Source organism: Notamacropus eugenii, chromosome 1, assembly GCF_028372415.1.
Source record: "Notamacropus eugenii isolate mMacEug1 chromosome 1, mMacEug1.pri_v2, whole genome shotgun sequence".
NCBI classification, from domain to species: domain Eukaryota; kingdom Metazoa; phylum Chordata; class Mammalia; order Diprotodontia; family Macropodidae; genus Notamacropus; species Notamacropus eugenii.
This window is the reverse complement of record NC_092872.1, coordinates 199,176,099-199,197,502: the sequence shown is the minus strand read 5'-3', so window position 1 is coordinate 199,197,502 and position 21,404 is coordinate 199,176,099. Positions and strand designations below refer to the sequence as shown.

General features: G+C 37.1%; 1 protein-coding gene across 2 annotated transcripts in view; it reads left to right on the top strand.

Annotated features, from left to right (window-relative positions):
- Window positions 1–21,018, top strand: part of SFXN4 (sideroflexin 4) — a 28,414-nt gene extending 7,396 nt beyond the window's left edge. Inside the window, exons 6-14 of one of the 2 annotated variants that reach the window (XM_072623943.1) lie at window positions 3,097–3,122; window positions 4,809–4,862; window positions 4,945–5,001; window positions 5,117–5,182; window positions 6,664–6,754; window positions 10,265–10,380; window positions 11,269–11,354; window positions 13,708–13,825; window positions 18,983–21,018. In XM_072623943.1, the coding sequence (XP_072480044.1) occupies window positions 3,097–3,122; window positions 4,809–4,862; window positions 4,945–5,001; window positions 5,117–5,182; window positions 6,664–6,754; window positions 10,265–10,380; window positions 11,269–11,354; window positions 13,708–13,825; window positions 18,983–19,060 (692 nt within the window). In that variant the 3' untranslated portion in view covers window positions 19,061–21,018. Of the gene's footprint in view, window positions 1–3,096; window positions 3,123–4,808; window positions 4,863–4,944; window positions 5,002–5,116; window positions 5,183–6,663; window positions 6,755–10,264; window positions 10,381–11,268; window positions 11,355–13,707; window positions 13,826–16,752; window positions 16,846–18,982 lie in introns of those variants that run through there. The other variant, XM_072623947.1, reaches the window with a different exon arrangement.
- Window positions 21,019–21,404: the final 386 nt, after the last annotated feature.

Here is a 21,404-nt window from a genome sequence, read left to right as displayed (position 1 = left end):
GATATTACATATTTTTAAAGTAATATATCACCTTGTTTCTCAACTATAATGAAAAAGATGAGAATGAGATAAATAACCAAAACCAATGAAAGATTCAGGGAACCTGCATTAGATAATAAACCCACGTACTACAAATACAAACCCAAAAATATCCTGGAAAACTCAACCAGTAACCTGTACTGGGCACAGACCTTTATCACAAACTGAAGAGTTGCTAACAATTGCCCAGACATCTCATTGATCAATAAAAACTTAGGAACATTGTTTTAGTGCATATCAGCATAGCAGATCCCAAGCTACATGGGACAAAAAGCTTTCAAACCATAGTAACCTGGCATAACATTAAAATCACGTGAGAACAAACAAAGTGCATTTCATCCCTGTTACTGAAATTGTACCAGCAACACTTTTGGTGAGCCTAATAAGTTACAAGAATCACCTCTCTTATCTGCCTGTACAATAATCTATAGAATATTAAATAGAAAAGAATAGTAGTAGGATAGTGACCTGTCCAAGGACTGTTTCTGCTTGAGCCCCATCAAAACCAGTGAGAAGAATAAGATAAAAATAGCTTACTTCTAGAAGGTCTTTTAAAATTTGTAAAGCCCTTTTCTCACACCCATCATGCAGGGTCAGTTCAGAATGATAATCATGAGGCACTGCCAGATCCTGAATCATCAGAATAATTCCATTGTTTTCATACACTGGGCATAGTTAGGAAAATGAAAGTGGACTCCTGTTTGTCCAAAGGCAGCAGGGTATAATAACAATGTTATTAATACCTTTCCTATGTATAGCACTTTAATGCTTACAAAGTACTTTGTGTCTACTATCACATAATATTCTTTAAAATAGACTGAGTAGGCATCATCATCCTCATTTAACAGATGAGAAATCAGATGTAAAGATGTGAAATGATATGTAATACCAAAAATTACTTTGGAGAGCTAGAAAAAAAGAATAATAAAATTTATATGAAGGAGCAAAAGGTAAAGGATTTCAAGGACATAACAAAAAGAAAGAAAAAGTCAGGGGGAACTGTTTAGCATTACCAAATCTAAAACTATAAAACAGTAATTGTCAAAACTATTTGGTACTGATGATTTACATGATGTACTGATACAAGTGAACACAGTAGTACAGTGTTCAGTAAAACCAAAGATTCTAACTGGGGTAAGGACTCAATAATTAACAAAAACTACTGGGAAAATTGGGCAGCAAGATGTCAGAAATTAAGTTAGATCCACATCTCATATCATATACCACAATAAGTTCCAAATGGATACATGGTGTAGATAATCCTAAAAATCAGAGAAACAGGGAAGAAGTTCTTCAACTGTGGATAGGAGAGATGTTCTTGGCCAAATAAGAGACAGAGAGAATAACAGGAGATAACATGGACAATTTTAATCATATATAATTGGTAAGCTTTGAAAATTCCACTTAGTCAAAATCAGAAGGGAAACAATTAACTTGGGAAAAAATCTTTGCAGCAGATTTCTTTGATATTCTTTAGGTTTGCTATCCAGGATATAGAGTGACTTGTTTCAAATATAAAAAAGCAAAAACTATTCACCCAGTAGATAGTCAAAGGATATGAAAAGGAAGTTCTCAAGGAAAGAAATCATAGCCATATTAAAAAATGCCTCCAATCACTAATAATCATAAATGCAAACTAAAAGAACTCTGAGTTCCAACAGTGCTGTGTGCAGCTGAGAACTGTTCCAATCATTTCTGGAGAACAGTTGGGAACTAGAACCCAAGAGTCACTAATCTGTTTCATACCTTTGACCTAGCAGCACTAGGAGCAGCACTCCCCCATAGAGATCAAAGAAAGAGGAGTAGAGCCCAGATATGCAAAAATACTTAGAGCAACACTTTGTGTGGTAGCAAAAATTTGGAAACTAAAAGATGTCCATCAGTTAGGAATGGCTGAACAAATTATGGTATGTGAATATAATATTGTCATACCTTAAAAAGTGATGGATGAAAAGAAAGCTGGAAAGACTTGTGTGAACTGATGAAGAGTGAAGTGAGCAGATCCAAGAGAACAGTTTACACAATGACTATAATATTATAAAAAAAAAAACAATTTTAAAAGACTTCAGAATTCTGATCAATGCAATGATCAGTCACAGCTCTGAATGATTAGTAATGAAGTACACTGCCCTCTCCATGACAGAGATAATGAACTAGAAGTACAAAATGAGAAATACAGCTTTGACCGTGACCTGTATGTGGATTTGCTTTTATTGGTCATGCTTATTTTTTTTAGAAGTTATTATTGGCTTTGTTTCATTTAATTGAAGGTTGAAGGGGACTAGTGATAGTGATGCTCCACTAGAAGAAAAGGAAGAAAAGAGGGTCAAGGAAAGCATTTTTTGAAGTGTACAGCAAAAAATAGAAGGGAACACAAATAGGACAACTTTAAAACATGATTTTATTATGTACTTTTAAAAAAGGAAGCTCTATAATAGAGGCTCGTAGTTTCATATTTAATAATTTTTATTTGTATATGGAAATATTTGTCAAGCTCAGAATAATAAAAAGTAAAATTAGTTATATTACATATAATATATAATTATTATAATGTTATATAATTAAATATTAATATGATGTATTAATTTATTATTTATATTGTGTTAATAAGAAATAATGTGTTGTGTACATTATCTATTTAAAATATAATTCAATATATTATGTAGTAATTATATATTATATTATTAAAATATGATCATTGACTTACCCAAAGTCACATGACTAATAAATAGATGAACCCCTGGACTCAGAACCCAGTGAGAAACTGATGACCTAGCTTCTAGTCTTTGTCATTAATTTGCGGTGTGACATTGGATGTGTCATTTCACCTCAGTTTCCTTATCTGTAAATTGAAAGCATCGAACTAAATTATCCCCAATGATCATTCCATCTCCAAAATTCTCTAGTTCAGTGATTTTAGAAAAAAAAATTGTCACCAAGATAGAAATAAAAGATTTTTTTTTTAGGTTAATTATCCTTTCCCACACCTTTCCTTTATATGAGCAATTAATTACAAAATATTTGGCCTACACTAATGATCCTTTTCTTCTTCATTAGCTTTTTTGCCTATTACTGGACCTCTGGTAAGTAGCCAAAAAATAGACTTTTTAAAGATATCATTGTGCATGATTTTTTCATTATTTCCACATACTATTTATTTTCACATTGGAAAACAGAAACAACATATGTCCTGGTCCGATCATTCAGGAGCAGAATTTGGAACTATGCCCAAAAGATTATAAAACTTTGCATGCCCTTTGACCCAGCAGTATCCCTATGAGGTTTGTATCCCAAAAAGATAAAAGTAAAGGAAAAGAACCTGTATGTACAAAATTAGTTATAGCAGCTGTATTTGTGGTGGTAAAGAATTGGAAATTGAGAGGATGCCCATCAATTGAGGAGTGACTGAATAAGTTGTGGTATATGAATGTGATGGAGTACTATTGTGCTATAAGAAATAATAACCATCTTGGGAAATCTTATATGAACTGATGCAAAGTGAAGTGGGCAGAACCAGCAGACAGACAATACACAGTCACAGCAAAACTGTTGAGGATGATCAGTTGTGAAACACTTAAATACTGTGATCAGGACAGTGATCCAGAACAATTCCAAAGGACCCATGAGGAAAAATGCTATCTACTTCCAGAGAGAGAACTGGTGAATTCTAAATGCAGATTGAAGCATACTTTTTTCACTTTATTTTTCTTGCTTTTTTTTTTTCAACATGTCTGATATGGAAATATATTTTACATAACTTCATATGCATAATCAATATCTCATTGCTTGTCTTTTTGGCAGATGGAGGAGGGGAGGGAGGAAGGGAATTTGAAATTTTAAAAAAGTGAATGTTAAAAATAAATTTTAAAAATATATAGGAAAAAATGACTAGTTATCTAAAGTCTGGTCATTTCTAAGAGGCAATATGGTATAATGGAAAGAAGCTTAGCTTAGGACTAAGGAGACCTGGGGTCTGAGACCTGCCTCTGCTGTTGTCTCTTTGTTCTTGTATATGTCACAGTCTCTCAGGGACCACAGTTTCCTCGTGTGTTAAAAGGTTCCTTCCAACTCTCACTTTATACGATATGTTGCTGGTTATCTTTTGTATTTATGTAATCAACATTGTGCTTAGCACAGTTACTTGCACATAGTAGGTGCATAATAAATGTTTATCAATTATTGATTAACATTTCTTCAACCAGACCTAAATACCTTGAGGGCAGAGATAGTTTTGTTCATTTTCTTTCTACAGTGCCTAACACTACCTTTCGAATAAGAGATGCTTAATAAATACCATTTGTTGGTTAGTCTTCCACTCCATCTTATTGACCTTGTCTTGTCATCCAAGTGCTCTTCCGAATCTACTCAGCCACATCAAGGTAGAGACTGATCATAGAATGCAGGGCTAAAAATAGACTGTAAGTCCCAAAGGGCAGGGACTATTTTAGTTTTGCTTTTAAACCCCTAACACTAGTTTGGTTCCTAGAACATAGACACTATGCTTGTCTAATGGAATTGCTGAAGGAACTGAAGGTCATCCACTCCATTCCCTCATTTTACAGATGAGGAAACTAAGACCAGAGAAGTTAAAGTCACACAAGTAGTAAAATCCTATGCCTCGGTCTTCTGACTACAAATCAACACTTTGTTCTTTCCAGTACAACACAGTGTCCATCCATGAACTCCTTACTGTATCATTCATGTACCAGTTGAGGTAAGCAGGGTTTGGTAAAAGAAACTCACTTTTCCATTTGTTTCCCTCATGCAAGGTATTCCTATTTCTGCAAAAATATAAAGGAATAAAGGCTGCTCTTTTCCCTCAGGTAACAGCTGTTTCTATTTTATGATCAGTAAATTATTTCATGCTTGAATTAAAAAATAATACCTCCACATTATTTCTTGCAGTTTTTCATCCATGCATATAATACTGAATTCAGCATAACAAATGGAAATGCAATCCATGTAAGTAAGCAATTAACCTTTTATTTTTGCATCATCCCTTAGAGAATTTATTATAATCCTCAAATAATGAATAAGTGATTCACTAAATATGTAATTTGATTTTTTTCCCCCTTAGGCAAAATATTCTCTTGAACGACAACTTCTCGGGATAACTACAATTATTTCTACAACATTTTTTGGAGTAGGTATTTTTTAAGACCCATTGAATCACATTCTGATTTCTCAAACCAGATGCTTATGCAAAACTGACACAATGCTTCATATTTTTCGTGATGTTTATCTTCATACAGCTTAAATAATATTCTTACATTATGCCAGAGTTACAAGAGGTAATGAAGTCCAGAAGACTTGACTCACACGTACGCTAGCTTTGGGGCAAGTCTTTTAATCAGATGCCAGTGTACATCAGGGGAAAAAGATTTCACATGGAAAATTCCCTACACCAATGAAATCACTGATCTGGGCTCCTAAAAAAAATCATGGTTAGGGAAAATATCACCTTTGGGATTGATTTGGTACCTTCCTTATTACTTGGGGGATGTTGTCGTCAGTTGGGAAACTGGGTTCATTTAATTCATTTGAAAACTATAATAATAAAAATTAAAATACTTAGTCATAATTGAACAATGGGGAGACAACTTTTTACAGAAATGTTTGATCCTTATTTTCTATGCACACATAAAATCATAATTGTAACTTTTCTATTTACTGTATGAGAATATTCTAGACATCCCTACCTAGGTAAGATTAATTTATTTTTTCCTCTGTGATCATTAACATAGGGAACTCCCTAGATGCAAACTCCCTCTATTAATGTATTTCAGCAACTGTTAGGCAATTTATAATCTCTGAAATATTACAAGAGAGAGACAAGAACATAAGGGACAAAGAATTGGCCTTGAAGGCAGGAAGAACCGATCCTGCTTCTGACGCATGCTGACTGTGTGACCCTGGGAAAGGAATTTAAAATTAAATTATGCAACAGAATTTTAATTCCAAATCTGCATTGACACTAGAAAAACAAACCCAGTGTCATTGTTACCATTTCTCAGAACTTCTAAAGCCATTAATCACAATAAATATTAATAACTCATTTCTCTAGTACTTTACTACTATATCCATTGTCTTGTTTGAAATCTTGAACTTTACATATAATTCAGTAGTTTAATTATAGGATAATCACATTATAATTCTATTTCCACCTGTAATGTAACCAGCTAGCTTCATACATGACTTATATGTTGAAATAGGCTATCTAAGTTTTTAGCTAAATCCCTTGCTAAGTGTACAGTTGATTTTTAGTGCTACTTGAATATAACCTCTAGTAGCAACTTCAGCTCCTCTACCACATATATGTAAGACCATACTATGCTAATTTCTACTTGTTATTTACCAAGATGAACTTTCTTTCTGCAGATCTCATATAGCACTATGTTTTACTTCTCCATTTATCAGCTTCTGTTTTGTATTATAATTATTTGTGTACGTGCTAAATTCCTTCCCCAGCCCCATCTCCACCGGACCTGTGAGGTCCCTGAGAGCAGAGACTGTATATTATTCAACTTTGTAACTTAGTGCTTAGCACTAATACCTCTACAGAGAAGAGGTACATTATAAATATAGGTCAAATTACAGTGAATTGATACTTCTCTGATTTCCTAGATTTCCCCTCTTTTGATGATGAATCGATACACATTAAAAGGACCTACTGTTCAGAATGTTGTTACCAAAATCTTGCCTATCCCTCTTCTGGGTAAGTAGATGAGAACTGGAAACGTACAGTAGTGGGCTGGTTTTTACCTACTTTGGGTAATCATGGAAAGAGACACATCTTTCTCCCTATTCCTTTGCATAGATAGATTGTTCCTTTTCTAACTATATTGTGAGGATCTCAGCACAAAACTATCTTTTATAGCCTGCCTGTTCAGGTCCCAGATTGTATTCATTTCCTTCTTTCAAATTATAAATATTTTATGAGCTATTTCTCTTTCACCACTATGTTTAACATCGTGATAGAGAGAAAATATCTTAGTTCTCTAACCCAACTCCCACTTTTTGATCACGTAAATTTTAAATGCAATGACCAAGCAAATCTCAGCCCTGCTACTTATCACCTATCTAATTTTGGGCATATCATCTAAGCCTTAGTTTTCACATCGACAAAATGAGGCTGTTGAACTGATTGATGTTTCTAAGGTCCATCCCAGCTCTATGTCTATGATCCTGTAATCTTGGTTTCAGAGAATAGGTGAAACAACACTTCCTTCCTGGGAATACTGGAGCAGAATGTCACATAGACTACTACTTATAGTGACTGTGTTGGTTAGTTTCGCTAAATAGGATTTCATTGTTAAAAGGGAGGTTCTTTGGATGGGTGGCAATATATTGGGAAATAACTGGTATAAAAAACATATGCCTCAAAACAATTTTAAATTTTTTTTTTTTGGTAAATTTTATTATTTACTTTAAACTTAAAAATCAAAACAAGGAAAAAAACATTGCCACGTACACAACACAAAGGATTCAATGTAAAATTGTAATTTTCCATTTCAAGAAAAGCTATAAAATAAATACTACACATTGTTTTCAGAGCTGCCCAGCTTTTCTTTGCCTCCTTGTAGGTTTTCTTTTTTTTTTTTGCTGTGCACTTTTTACTTACTATTTCCCCTCCCTCCCCACCACCTTTCCACACCCTTCCTGCATCCTAAACAAGGCAACAATTAAGTGCAGATATATATATATATTTATATACACATGGGTATCTATGAACATACACATATATACACTTATGCACATATATGTAAGACTATACTCTACTCATTTCCTCCTACCATCTGTTTTTTGAAGGTGGATAACATCCTACTTTATAAGTCCAAGTCTTTCCATGTTTTTCTAAATCAACCAGCTCATCCTTTCCTACATTACAGCAATATTCTAACCCTGTATATCCTATATAGAACCCTATATATTGCATGTATCCAATATCCTATCTGAGAAATTGTGTATTATTTTCCCAGTTTTCTGCATTCCTTCTATTCTTAGCTGCATAGGTTTTATTTATACAAAAATATTTTAATTTAAAATAATTAAAATTATCTATTTTATACTTCAACAATGCTCTCACTTTATAATATAGGTTAAGATCTAATATTGCTGAATCTACTTCCTTTACATCTTTTTTCCCTGTTTTTTTTGAAGTCCCTGACCTTTTGTTCTTCCATATGAACTTCGATGTTATTTTTTTCTAACTCAGTAAGATAATTTTTTAGTAAATTAATTGGGATGACTTTAAATAAATAGATTAAATGAGTAAAATTGTCATTTTATTGGCTTTACCTACCCATGAATAATAAATATTATTTCACTTATTTAGATCTGACTTTATTTGTGTAAAAAAGGTTTTATGTTTATGTTCACATGTGTCCGTTTTGGCATGTACTCTCAAGTATTTTATATTGTCTAGCTATTTTAAATAGTCTAAAACAATATTAAATAATATTGCTGACACATAGTGTAGTTTCCCTATTTTTCCCTTTTGATTAAATCTATTTTAACTTTAACTTTGTCTGAGATCAGGATTATTGCTCCTGCATTTTTTACATAAGCTCCACTCCTGACCTTTATTTTATCTTTGTCTCTCATTTTTATAGCATTTCTTGAAAGCAACATAATGTTGAATTCAAATTCTTAATCAGTTTTCATTTTATAGGTAAATTAATCCCATTCACATTACTTGTGTATTTTCCTCCTTCCTATTTTTAGAATGTTATTAGCTTCCTTTTGCTTAATTCTAATTTTCAAGGAATTATTTTCTTTTTTAAGTTTTGGTTCTCTATTTCAAGTTATTCTTTTCATAATTTTCTTGGATTTCTTGTAATTTTTTTTCTAATTTTTCCTCAATCTCCCTTATTCAATTTCTAAAGTCCTTTTTAAGTTCCTCCAGGAACTGTTTTTGTGCTTGGGGCCATTTGGCATTTCTCATTGAAAAAGGAGTGGCTTTTTTTTGCTTCATTATCTTCCTCTGAATGTGAACCCAGATCATCTCTATCCCCATAGTAACTATCCTTTCTCCTTTGCTCACTCATTTTATTTTGTTTTTGTTTTGTTTTTTAGCAGCTATTAGTGTGATCAAGTTATAGTCCCAAGGTATGGAGAATGATGCCCCAAGCCTCAGATCCTTCTTACGATTATTTTCTGAGGTCTGTCCCAGGGCCCAACCTTAGATTCTCCTCTCCATTCCTAAGCCATGGCTAGGGTGCCCCTAGCCACACTGTCCTGACAAATGATCTTGCTCCTTGCCTTCCCTCTGGTAGCTATAAACCACAGCTGTCCTCTCTGCCTTGGAACTGAAACCAGGGACTCTGCTCTCCTGCTAGTACCCATAGCCAGCAGCTACTGCTGCTATACTCACCAGGTATGTGCTAGCTCCTTCTCCCATGCAGTGGGGGCCTAGGACGTGTCTGTTCAGCACAGCTATGTTGGCTATCCCTCAACAGTGGAAGGTCTGTCTTCTGCTCAGCCATCAAACACCCTTCCCTCCCCCACTGCATGAGATAACAATTTCTAAGGCTGAAGCTGCCACCCGACCCAGCTGCCCGCAGGGTTTGTTGTTTGTTGATTCTGCCATCAGCCTGGAGATGTTTGCACTCACTCAGGCTAAACCTCCTTCCCTGGAGGGTCACATCTTGGAGGTGAGGGGAAGGGAGGTTGTCTCTGAAAATGGAGAACTGCTTAACCCTAACTTTTCTTTATGTCTGCTGCTCTACATTCTGTCTCAGGTGATGTTCTATCTTTTTTTTAATCTAGGAAATTTAGAGAGTTGAATGTTTTCCGACCTATTCTGCCATCTTCCCAGAATCCTCTCTAAATTCATATTTTTTTTAAAGAAATTCCATGGATTTCTCATGGGAGGGAGAGGACAGATAACATTCAGCCTCCCTCATATCGTAGCTGTTGTGATCTGCCAATCCTTCAGAGATTTTCCTTTTTCTTTAGTAATAACTTAATTTGCAGCGTATCTAAGATTGATTTAAAAAAATGATCAAATATTTCAGTTGGCTGGAAACACAGGTAACATAAGAAAATTAATTACTTATTTCACTGAATTCTTAGGTTGCCAGAGTGCAGATTCAGTTATTTCTGCTGCAAATCTCTGAAGCATTTTGACATTAAGTTCTGGGAGTGACACAGTTATGCCTGAGGTAAATTTAGCTGACTAGAAAGCAATCTCCATGTTTTGTTTTGCTTTTGAATCATACTACAGCCTTTTTGAGTACATTTAATGTGGTGGTGAGCAGAAGCCATGAATACCAGAATGGAATTCGGGTCATGGACAAGAATGGGAACGTTGTAGGACTGTCACAGGAAGCTGGGGCAAAGGTAGGTGGGCCACGGTAGAGCTGTCCTATCTGCTAACTCTTCAGGGAAAGGACTGAATATTCTGTTTGAAGAAGAGAGAGGAAGTCCATCTCCTCCCCTTCCCCTCTCCCTCCAGTACGTTACTTTGCATTTTGTGTTCTGATATTTGGTTGATGTGAATTATAATTGTTGTTTATCTCTGTAAGTGCAAGATTTTGTTTTTCAAATACATTTGGCATTATGCAAGGCTGTAGTCGATCAGGCAGTGCTGATCTAGGTGGCCAACACAAGGAGTGGGGAGCAATAAAGCATTTCTCTTCCTGTTCTGTTTTAGACTTTAAATGGAGAGGATTTGTCTCTATCCCACTAGAAGCTTTTTGGACCTTAAATGATCTCAGCCTTCCATTCTAATTAAATCTTTTAGAAAGAAGTTCCTAAGACAAGTGACCATGGGGGGTTTTCTTACTGTTTCTTAGGTAGAAATCTGTGGTTGTGTTTGTGTTGAAAAAGTTTTAGTGAAAAGAGAAGGCTAGGGGTAGCTAGGTGGCGCAGGGATTAGAGCACCAACCCTGGAGTCAGGAGGACCTGAGTTCAAATCCAGATTCAGACCCTTGACACTTATTAGCTGTGTGACTCTGGGCAAGTCACTTAACCCCAATTGCCTCACCAAAAAAAGAAGAAAGAAAAGAGAAGGCTTTGAGCTTTAACCACCATAGTTAAACTTTTAATGTTTATGTGCAGTTCCTTTGTTCACTTAAATGAGGCCATTTTATTTTTCACACTTGAAGGTTACAATTAGTAATTATAACCAAAAGTTCTTAGATGAAGAAAAAAGGTAAAGGGTCTGATACATTTTAGAATAGTGTTAAAATTATGTAGCTTCCTGACTTTACTTTGGGCTTTCTTTAGGCAGTTGGAGAAACAGCATTGTCTAGAGGTTTGCTCTTTGGGACTTCAACACTTCTTTCAAGTGTCTTTGCATATTTTTTTGAAAGGTAAGAGCTAACTCAATGTTGTGTAAGTAAGACTGTCATTTCAAAAAAAGTAGAAATCTTATATCCCAATTTTTATAGAAAAAACAAATACTGCTTTTAAAAAAAACTATTTTCAATACCCTCCTCCTTTCCTTCCCCCCCCCCCCCAGTTCCTCAGTATAACCAGTTAAAACCAGTTAAAATTGGGGTGAATAAGTTGGAGGGTGCGGAGGTTGTGAATATATAGAACCCTGGATTTCCAGGCTGAGCACCTGGGTTTGGATCCTGGCTCTATCACTTTCCTGCCTCTGGCACACTTAGATGTCTTATCAAATAACCCCCTTTCTCTGACTTTACTTCCCTCATTGTAAAATGGTAAGGTGATTATATCAATGTTCTCCAGACTTTTTACATGATTATACATCCCTACTAGTATAAAAATTTTTGAGTATGCACTCCAATGTGTGTGTATGTGAGTGGAAATATATACATAAAATTTATAAATTACATACATTTGCTACTATAGTACTAATTGTGTGTATTATAAAACTTACACAAAAAATTACTAAGGATAAGGTAAAGATGATATCACGTTTGATCTTAGAGTCAGTAGAACACTGAAGTTTATTGAGTAGGGAGACAATATGGTAAGATGTGCATTTTAAGAGAATAATTTTAACAGCTGTGTGAAGGATAATTTGGAATGAGGAGAGACTTGAAGCAAGGTGACCAATTAGGAAGCTTTTGGAATAGTCCAGAAATGACCCTGATCTAGGATGATGGTTAAGTGAATAGAGAGAAGAGGACATATGCAAGAGATGTTATGGAAGTAGAAACAACAAAAACTGGCAACTGATTAGCTATGTGGCATGAGGGAGAGTGAGAAATTGTGGATGACATGAAGATTGTAAACCTGGTGAATGGAAGGATGGAGGTGCCTTCAGCAAAAATAAAGAAGTCTGGAAGAGTGATGGCTCTGGGAGAAAGATAATGTAATGAATTCTATTATGAAAACCACAACCCCTCCATAACAGATTATCCTGTATGATTTACTTTGTCCCACTCAAGATGAAAAGAGTTAGGGGCTTTTACTCTCTTTGAGAGGTACTTACTGCAGCCATGAGGTGATTGGTGAGGGTAGGAAAATGTGTATATTAGGGGAGTTGGGGTGTGTGGGTGTGTGTGTGGGTGTGGGTGTGTGTAATTTTCCCAATGGCATCTGTACCACCTACCGCTGTGGATATCTGTGTAGTGGTTACATTAGAATTGCCTTCATGAGCTGATGTCTGATTCAGGAGAGGAAATTTGGGGTGTTTGTACAATAAAACAAGGGGCAGAGTGGGAGAAGAGCTGGGGAATAAAGGTAGATGTTTTTTTGTTGGAAACAACAACCAATAAACAAGCATTTATTAAGTGCCTACTATGTACTAGGCACTATGCTAGGAAGTGGGGATAAGAATATAAAGGATAAATAATCCCTAGCCACAAGAAGGTTGAATTTTAATGAAGAAAACATGCATAAACATATATGCATATATATCTATACATACATGTTTATAGATACATATAAGTATATAACATGTCTATGTACATAAATAGAATACGAGATGAATATAAGTAGAATAAATACAAAATAAATGCAAGGTAGTTTAGGCAGGAGCCATCAGCAGTTGGAGGCGGGATCAGGAATCATGCCACATACCCATACTATCTCATAGTCCTCACTTTGGAGACCACATGATGCCCAATGTCTAAATCCTATCAAGGCCACTGTTCAACATGGCTCTGTATTTTTCATCTTGACCCAAGGTCTTCTATTTGTTAAACCCGGAGGAGTAATAACAGAAGATAGCAGATTCAATGGGCTAACTTCTCTCATCAGAAACAAGTATGAGAAAAAGGCCTTCTTGACACTTTGACTACTCAACTTTGGCCCTGAAAAATGTAGCTAGAAATGAGTCACATCAGTGCCTACCTTGACTACTCTCCCCTGCCTTTATAATGAGCCTATAAACAGCCAACGTACTGGTTCTCATTATTTGGAGCTCCGCCCTGTGCATCCTTCCTCCTCACCTTCAGGGTGGGCTTTGGTGGGTTTCTAGATAGCTGAGAAAGTTGTTCCCCATCAACTGCTAGATGAGCAAGGGGAAGGCAGCAGGTCAGAACATGGGGTTACCTAATAGAACTCTAGAGCCACAGTATACATCATTTGGTGGGGCTTTGTGGGGCTGTGGGAATAGACACATAAAATAGCCATGAAAGTGATAAACTGGTGACCGATGTTATTGTTAAATCATGAGATTGCAAAGTGCCTGCTTCAGAAGCTAGTATAATTTTGTAGCAGAGTTTAGGAGGTGTAACTTTCTTTCCTTAGGACCAACCTTGTCCATCAAAATCCAAAGTTTCTGATGGTCATGAAGTTAAACGCGACTCTTCTGGTGACGGCATTGATGGTGCCAGTTTCGTTCTGTCTGTTTCCACAGACAGGGCAGGTAAGTTCCCTTTTGAATGTTTACTGAGAATCACTTAAGTTCAGCCTTTATTGAGTCCTGCCTCAGGAGAGCAGAGATTATCTTATTTCATTATTGTCTCCCGAGCAATTAACTCGGGACCTTCTACACGCCAAGAGCTTGACAAATGTTTACTGATTTGAATTGAAGGAATCAGAAACTTTAAAATGAATAACTGTGTGGTATGTCAAATTCCTTTGACTTTCCCAGATATCCCTCCTTCCATTTCTATCTCTTTCTACACCTGCAAGTCATTGTTTCATGTTGTTTAGTTGTTTCAGTCATGTCCAACTTTTCATGATCCATTTGGGGTTTTCTTGGCAAAGATAATAAACCACTGGAATGGTTTACTGTTTCCTTTTCCAGCTCATTTTACAAATGAGGAAACATAGGCAAACAGGGCCCAGGGTCACATAGCTGGTAAGTGTCTAAGGCCAGATTTGAACTCAGGAAGATGAGTCTTCCAGACTCCAAGCCCAGCGCTCTATCCACTGTGCCACGTAGCTCCCCTTAATCATTATTACATTAATAATTCCCTAAGGCCACAATAGAGGCTTGATATAGCAACTGTTCCAGAGAGGAACCCCCTGCAAACCATATTATAGTGATCCTGAATTTTATGTCATCGCTACCATCAAAGTTAAGTTGGGGATGAGGGATAAGAGGAAAGTCAGAATTTATTAATACTCTTGGAATGAGCATGCATTCACAGCACTCCTGGGATCTTTTTAGGGGATGGGTGTAGGCATAAGAGGCTTTTTAAATATAACATTACTGGGAGATCGTATGGCATAGTGAAGAGTTGGGACCAGAAGAAACTTGGGTTTGACTCCAATCTATGACACATACTATGTGTTTAACCGTAAGCAAGTCATAGTAACTTCTCTCAGCCTGTTGCATTTTTTTTCTTTGAATCCCCAGCACTTATCTGCAGTTCCTGGCACATAGTAGGTGCCTAATGAATGTTTATTGATTGAGCCTCTGTTTCCTCATCTGTAAAATCAGGATGAAGATATCTGTAGTGCTTATTGTTGACTGTTGAGAATCAAATGAGATAATGTATGTAAAATGTTTTGAAAACTTAAAAGTGCTATATAAAGTACATTTATAGATAATACATTTAATATATAATGCATTAGTATAAATACATTTGTATGTATTTAGTATATATATACAGACTATGTGTATACATACATATATACATACATGCATGACCATTAGGGAGAAAAAGAGAAGGGCAGCTATAGTGTAGAGGACAGAGAGGTCTCAGAGCCAGGAAGACTTGAGTTCAAGTCTTGCCTCCACTATAAATTAGACATGGCACTTAAGTAAGTCAGTCTCCTCTTGTTGCATAAGGATGCCTGTGGACAACATATTGACTTAGAAAACTATATGTTTACAAGTTTTTTTAATTAATACCTCCAGCATACAAAAACCAGATCATTTTAATCTGGTTCAGGTTGCACTGGGGAGTGTAGTCGGCCACATGCAGCCCAGGGCCACAGGTGTGACCCCCTTGCTCTAGGTTATTCTCTGATATCTGAGTTGCTGAGAAAAAGCCAGCCTTCCTCGTTAGAGGGTCTCCTTACCTGCAAAGTTTCCTCTACCAATGAAATGCAGTTCCTATCTCTTATCCCTGTAAATGTCAGTGATTATTAACTGACAAAGAAAGGTGGCATCCAGTACTTTTTGCCATAAGAATAGTTCAGACTTACATAGCACCTTAAGGTATACAAAGTGTTTAACTTACACTATACCTGTAGCTTTAATAGCTTTGAATTGCAACAAGACATTTTGGGACACCCCATAGTATCTCATTTGATCCTCACAACAATTCTGTGAATTAGATGCTTTAATTATCCCCATTTTACAGATGAGGAAACAGATTGAGAAAGATTGGAGTGGTTTGCAAAGAGTAGCTAATAAGTGTCTGAGACAGGATTTGAATTCAGACCTTCCTGTCTCCAAGTCTAGCACACTGTACACTATGTTACCTAACTGCCTGTGGGTATAAAAGCCTCTTTGCAAGGTGGGTATTTCTGCATTTCATATATTGACTTCTTTAGAATCTAGTCCTTGACATAGGATGACAGTTCTTACCTTCTTTCTATCATGGATCCCTTTGGCAGTTTGGTGAAACCCATGGATCTCTTCTCAGAATAAAGTGTTTAAATACATATGATTACAAAGGAAACCAATTATATTGAAATACAGTTATCAAAATAATTCCTTAAAATCAGGTTTCTGACCCAGATGACAAACCCCAAATGGGTGGGCTTCCCCAAACATTGTGGTGTTCATCTCCTGTTAAGATGGTTGCACATTCCCTAGTTTCATTTGGCATAATATTTAGTAAATTGCACAGAACCCACCAAGTATTGGTTGTCCTGCCTTTGCTGACTCCTCAGCCAGAATGTACTATCATTTTTTTGCTCCTGCACAATTTCTAGTTATGGGGAAGCTGGGGTCATATTACTGTGTCAATGACAGGAAGAGGAGCTGTGCGGGTGTCAGAATCTGACTCACAGAGGTTGATGACTTTATTCCTCTCCCTCCATTTTTATCCTATGTCACTACATGTCATTGACTGCTTCTTGAGCAGTTCTCCTCAATGACAGCCTCTAACAAACATGCCACTGATTTTATGGACCCTCCAAAATTTTTTCAGTCTAGAACATGGGGCAACCCCTGCAATGAATGCAAGGATTATTTCATGGCAACTCTACATTTTAGAGAGGCACATAAAGGTAGTTGTGCTCGGGTTGGGAGGGACATAAGCCCACCACTGTCATTGTTGTCCCATAACAATACCCCAAACCATGGGCACCCAGACTTATTCTGCTTCACTGTGGGATTATGTAGGGATTCACTGGCCTCTGCCAGTGGCTTAAACTGCTTTCCCCTTGTAGGTAAACTGACTTTTCCAAGATCCTGGATGGCTACAGCAAGGGAAGCTACATGCAGGTTGCCATCCTACTGGTGAACCCTTGTTTGGAACATGAAAAATAAATGTATAATATAATACACACTTATTTATATATAAATACATAAAATAAATTTATGTGGACAAGAAAAAAAGCCAAAAAGTTTTAACAAGTTTTAGAAGCGTGTTCATTACTAAAGAAGGCCATGCCATCAGAGAAATGACGACACGACTTGCACTTGACTTTGTTTTGAGTGAGGGAGGGCTGTGCAGGTCACCAGCCTCACTTCTCCTCCAGAGCCATCTGGATCCAGTGACCAGATATCCATCAGGATGACCAGAGATGACCCAGGATGAGGCAATTGGGGTTAAGTGACCTGCCCAAGGTCACACAGCTAGTGAGTGTCAGGTATCTGAGGTGAGATTTGAACTCAGGTCCTCCTGACTCCTGCACTGGTACTCTATCCACTGCACCACCTAACTGCCCACAGACACTGTATAGAGTCCAAAGAGGGAAGAAGTGTAGTTGAAACAGTCAGAAATTTACAGGAAACAAAGTCCAAGAAAGGAGTAAATAGTACAATGCATGACTTCCCCTATCTATGCACAAACTCTCAAAGTTTAAGCAACGAACAAAAGGAACTAGGTTGTAACAAAAAGGAGAAATCTGGCATACAGGTATTACTGAGACCTCTGGGTGAAATCTCTTAACTGGATCCTCCCATGGAAACACCTATCTTTGCTCTGCCTCATAGTCCCTTTATTCCTCTAAGGTGCAGCTGAAGTGCTATTTCATCAACTCTTTCCCGAGGACTCCAGCTGCTTCTGTCTTGCCTCCCTAACTACCTTCTATATATTGGAATTTATGCTATATGTATTTAATATGTACTTGTTATCTTCTCCATTAAAACATAAGATCACTGAGAGTATGTACCACCCAGTTCTCTCCCAATCCCCCCTCCCCACAACAGATATACTCTCCTTTCCTCATCTTAACCCCTTGGTGAACCAGTTCAACTCTATAGGGTCTTCTTCTCGAGTCATTTATTCTCTTATAATATTGCCAACTGTACTTCACCAAGCCTCAGTCTTGGACCATGACCATTCCCACCATCTACTGCCTTTGCTCCTATATACATGAAGGTAAAATGAAGGTGGAAAAAAATCATGCATTTATCTTGACTGGGTCCACTACAGATTTATGCTCCATAACCTCAACTGGGCCTTAATTGATGTTAAATAATCCTTTTCCATCTCCCTAATTAATTATCCCACTCACTACAGTGACTCTTTCCAACTTTTTTATCCCTCTTCAAACCTCCCATGACTCCCTCTCTGCTCACCCTCTCAGATGAGAACCTTGCCTACTATTTTACAGAAAAAACCGAAACCTTTTGCCTAACACTCATTCAGTTCTCCTCCACATATCACATTACTAAGATGCCTTCTGAAACTACTTCTTCCTTTACCCTCTCTCTGAAGTGACCCTTCTCACCCCAGCAAAAACCTCTATATGCACTAGTGATCTCTGTCTCCTCCAATAGACTGCACCCATATTGTCCCCATACTCACTTCCCTTCAATTTCTCCCTGCCTACTTCCTAACTGCTCACAAATATGTCCACATATCTCTATCCCCAAAAAACTAATCTGATTCATCCATCCTTATCTTTCCTGCATTTTATGGCTAAGCTTGAGAAGGCCATCCATGACAGATGCCTCTACTTATCCTTCTCTCATTCTCAACTCTCTGCACTCTGGCTTCAGTCGTCTTTAGAAGTATGAATTACACACACACACACACACACACACACACACACACACACACAAGAAAACATATAAGTAAAGATACGTTTTTAAAACAACCTTGCTCTTTATAGCAATACTTTATTTTGGGTTTAGTATTTCACAGTGATGAATGCTCTTTCTCAAAAACACTGTGACATTTTAAAATATACTAGTTGAAAATATGGAATACTATCAAATAGGCATGAAAAAGTTTAATATAGCTTTAAGATGGACTTTTTTCATGTACATCTTAATTAGTATATTTTAAAACACTGTCATGGTGTCTTTGTGAGACTTGTAAAAGGCTAAGCTTGAAATAAAAGTATCATTATAAAGAACAAGGTTGTTTTTGCTTTGTTTTGTTTACTTAGATTTCTAGGGCAACAGAAACTATATTGTGAATCTTACCAATTTGTCTTTGTTTTTCAGATACAGCGGACCTCACTAGAACCAGAAATCCAGTCCTTGACAGAGGAAACAGATCTTTTTTATAATAGAGGACTTTAAAGACCAGTTTGAAATTTCAACATGGCTTGTCTTCTCTCGACATTTACTCAGAGAGACTTAGAATTAGAAGGAATCTAGAGTAGGCCAACCCTGTACCTGAGTACCAAAATAGTCCTTCCCTTAAAATATTATTTTCTCAAGATTTCAGGCTTATATGTTTATGTCTTTTCTCTCTTTGTGAAGTTGATGACAGTGAAGCTTTAGGGTCTTTGTGTCACAAACATCTTTTTTGATGTATGGATGAACCTCAAGGGTTGCTGACTGAAGTCACTGTTCATTCACTCTCTGGAGACCTAGCTGATCAAGATTCTACACCAATAGATTAAACCTTAATCACTGAGATGGTGGAGTGATCGGTAATTGCTGTCTCCCTTCCCTTGTTGACCTTCATGAGCCCAGAGATTATTTCCCTGGAAAAAACCCTGGAACAGTGGGAGCAGCAGAAGGGGTAAACAATCTCTTAGCCCATGAGGCTAGGAAGATCGCTAAAGAGGGTTCCTCTTGCTGTGGCTGAACAGGACCTGTGCGGGATCAGAGCTGTCCCTGACAGCCCCACTTCAGCAAACCAGGAGAAGATCCTGAGCCCCAGGGGTTGAAGCGCGCAACTGCCAACACTAGGATCCCAGGCATGCCTCAGCACCCCAAGGGAATCAGAAAGACACTAGTGCAGATGGGATCACCAATTGCTGAGCTTGCCTGTGCTCCAGCTCAGCAGAAGAGCCCTCTCGTGGCCAGTACACCCCTCCCCCACACTTAACACAGCTAGCTCAAGAGTATCTAAGGGGAAACGAAAAAGACCTCACCTGGCCTCTGCTTTCTGAAGCACAAAGAGCCTTCTTGGAAGAGCTCAGGAAGGATTTTAAAAGCCAAATTAGAGAAACAGAAGAAAAACTAACCAGTGACTTTAAAAATATGAAAAAAGTTTCACAGAAGAATTTAAAAGGACAATTGGCCAAATGGAAAAGGAAGTAACTGTAGAAAATAACTCCTTAAAAGGAACAATTGGACAGATGGAAAAGGAAATGCAAAAGTTAACTGAAGAAAACAATTTGATAAAAACTAGAATCAGGCAAATAGAAGCTAATGAATATGAGACATCAAGAATCAGTCAAACAGAATCTAAAAAATGAAAAGATAGAAGAAAATGTAAAATATCTAACTGCAAAAATAATTAACCTGGAAAATAGATCCAGGAGAAAAAAAAAAAAATCTAAGGATTATTGGTATACCAGAAAGCCATGATGAAAAAAAGGTCCTGGACAATATTATCCAAGAAATCATCAAGGAAAATTGCCCAGAAGTCCTAGATCCAGAGGGCAAAATACTCATCAAAAGAATCCACCATTCACCTCCTGAAAGGGATCCCAAACTAAAAACACTAAGGAATATCATTGTCAAATTCCAGAACTATCAAGTGAAGGAGAAAATACTGCAGGCAGCCAGAAAGAAACAATTCAAATATTGAGGAGCTACAGTCAGGATCACACAGGACCATATAGCTTCTACATTAAAAGATCGAAGGAATTGGAATACAATATTTTGTAAGGGAAAGGAGCGGGGACTACAACCAAGGATTAATTACCCAGGAAAGCTGATCATAGTATTTCAGGCAAGGAGATGGACATTCAGTGAAATAAGGAATTTCCAGACCTTCCTGATGAAAAGTCCAGAACTCAATAGAAAATTCAGTCTTCAAATGCAGGACTCAAGAGAGGCATAAAAAGATAAACAGGAGAAAAAAAAAACTTGTTGCTCATTATGGGCAAACTGGGGAAGATGATACTTGTTAATCTTGAGACTTGTATATTTATTATGATTATAAAAGGGATATACATAGATAGAGGGAAAGGGCATAAATTAATTGATGTGATGATAACAAATGTGATTTAAGGTTGTGAAGGGATTGTAATGGGAGATGTGAAAAGGAGGCAGAAAAAAAATAAATTCTATCACATGAAGAGGCACAAAAATATATTACAGTAGAGGGAAATAGGGGAGGGAGATGAGCATTGTTTGAGAAGTACTCTCATCTGATTGGATTCAAGGAGGGAACAGCAAACTCGCTTAAGTATAGAAATACAATTAACTCTGTAGGCAGTAGGAGGGGAAGGGGGAAAGAGAGGTAGAGAAGGCTAAAAGGGAGGGAAGAAGTAGTAAGGGGAAAGGGGATTAAAAGGGGGGGTTGAAAAAAGGAAGGGAAGACTGAAGGAGCTGGTGGTCAAAAATTAAAACTTGAGGAGAAGGGAGATCTAAAAGCATAAACGAGGGGAAGGGTGGGGTAAGGGGATGGAAGGAAAGACACAGATAGTAATCATACTGTAAATGGGATGAACTCTCCCATAAA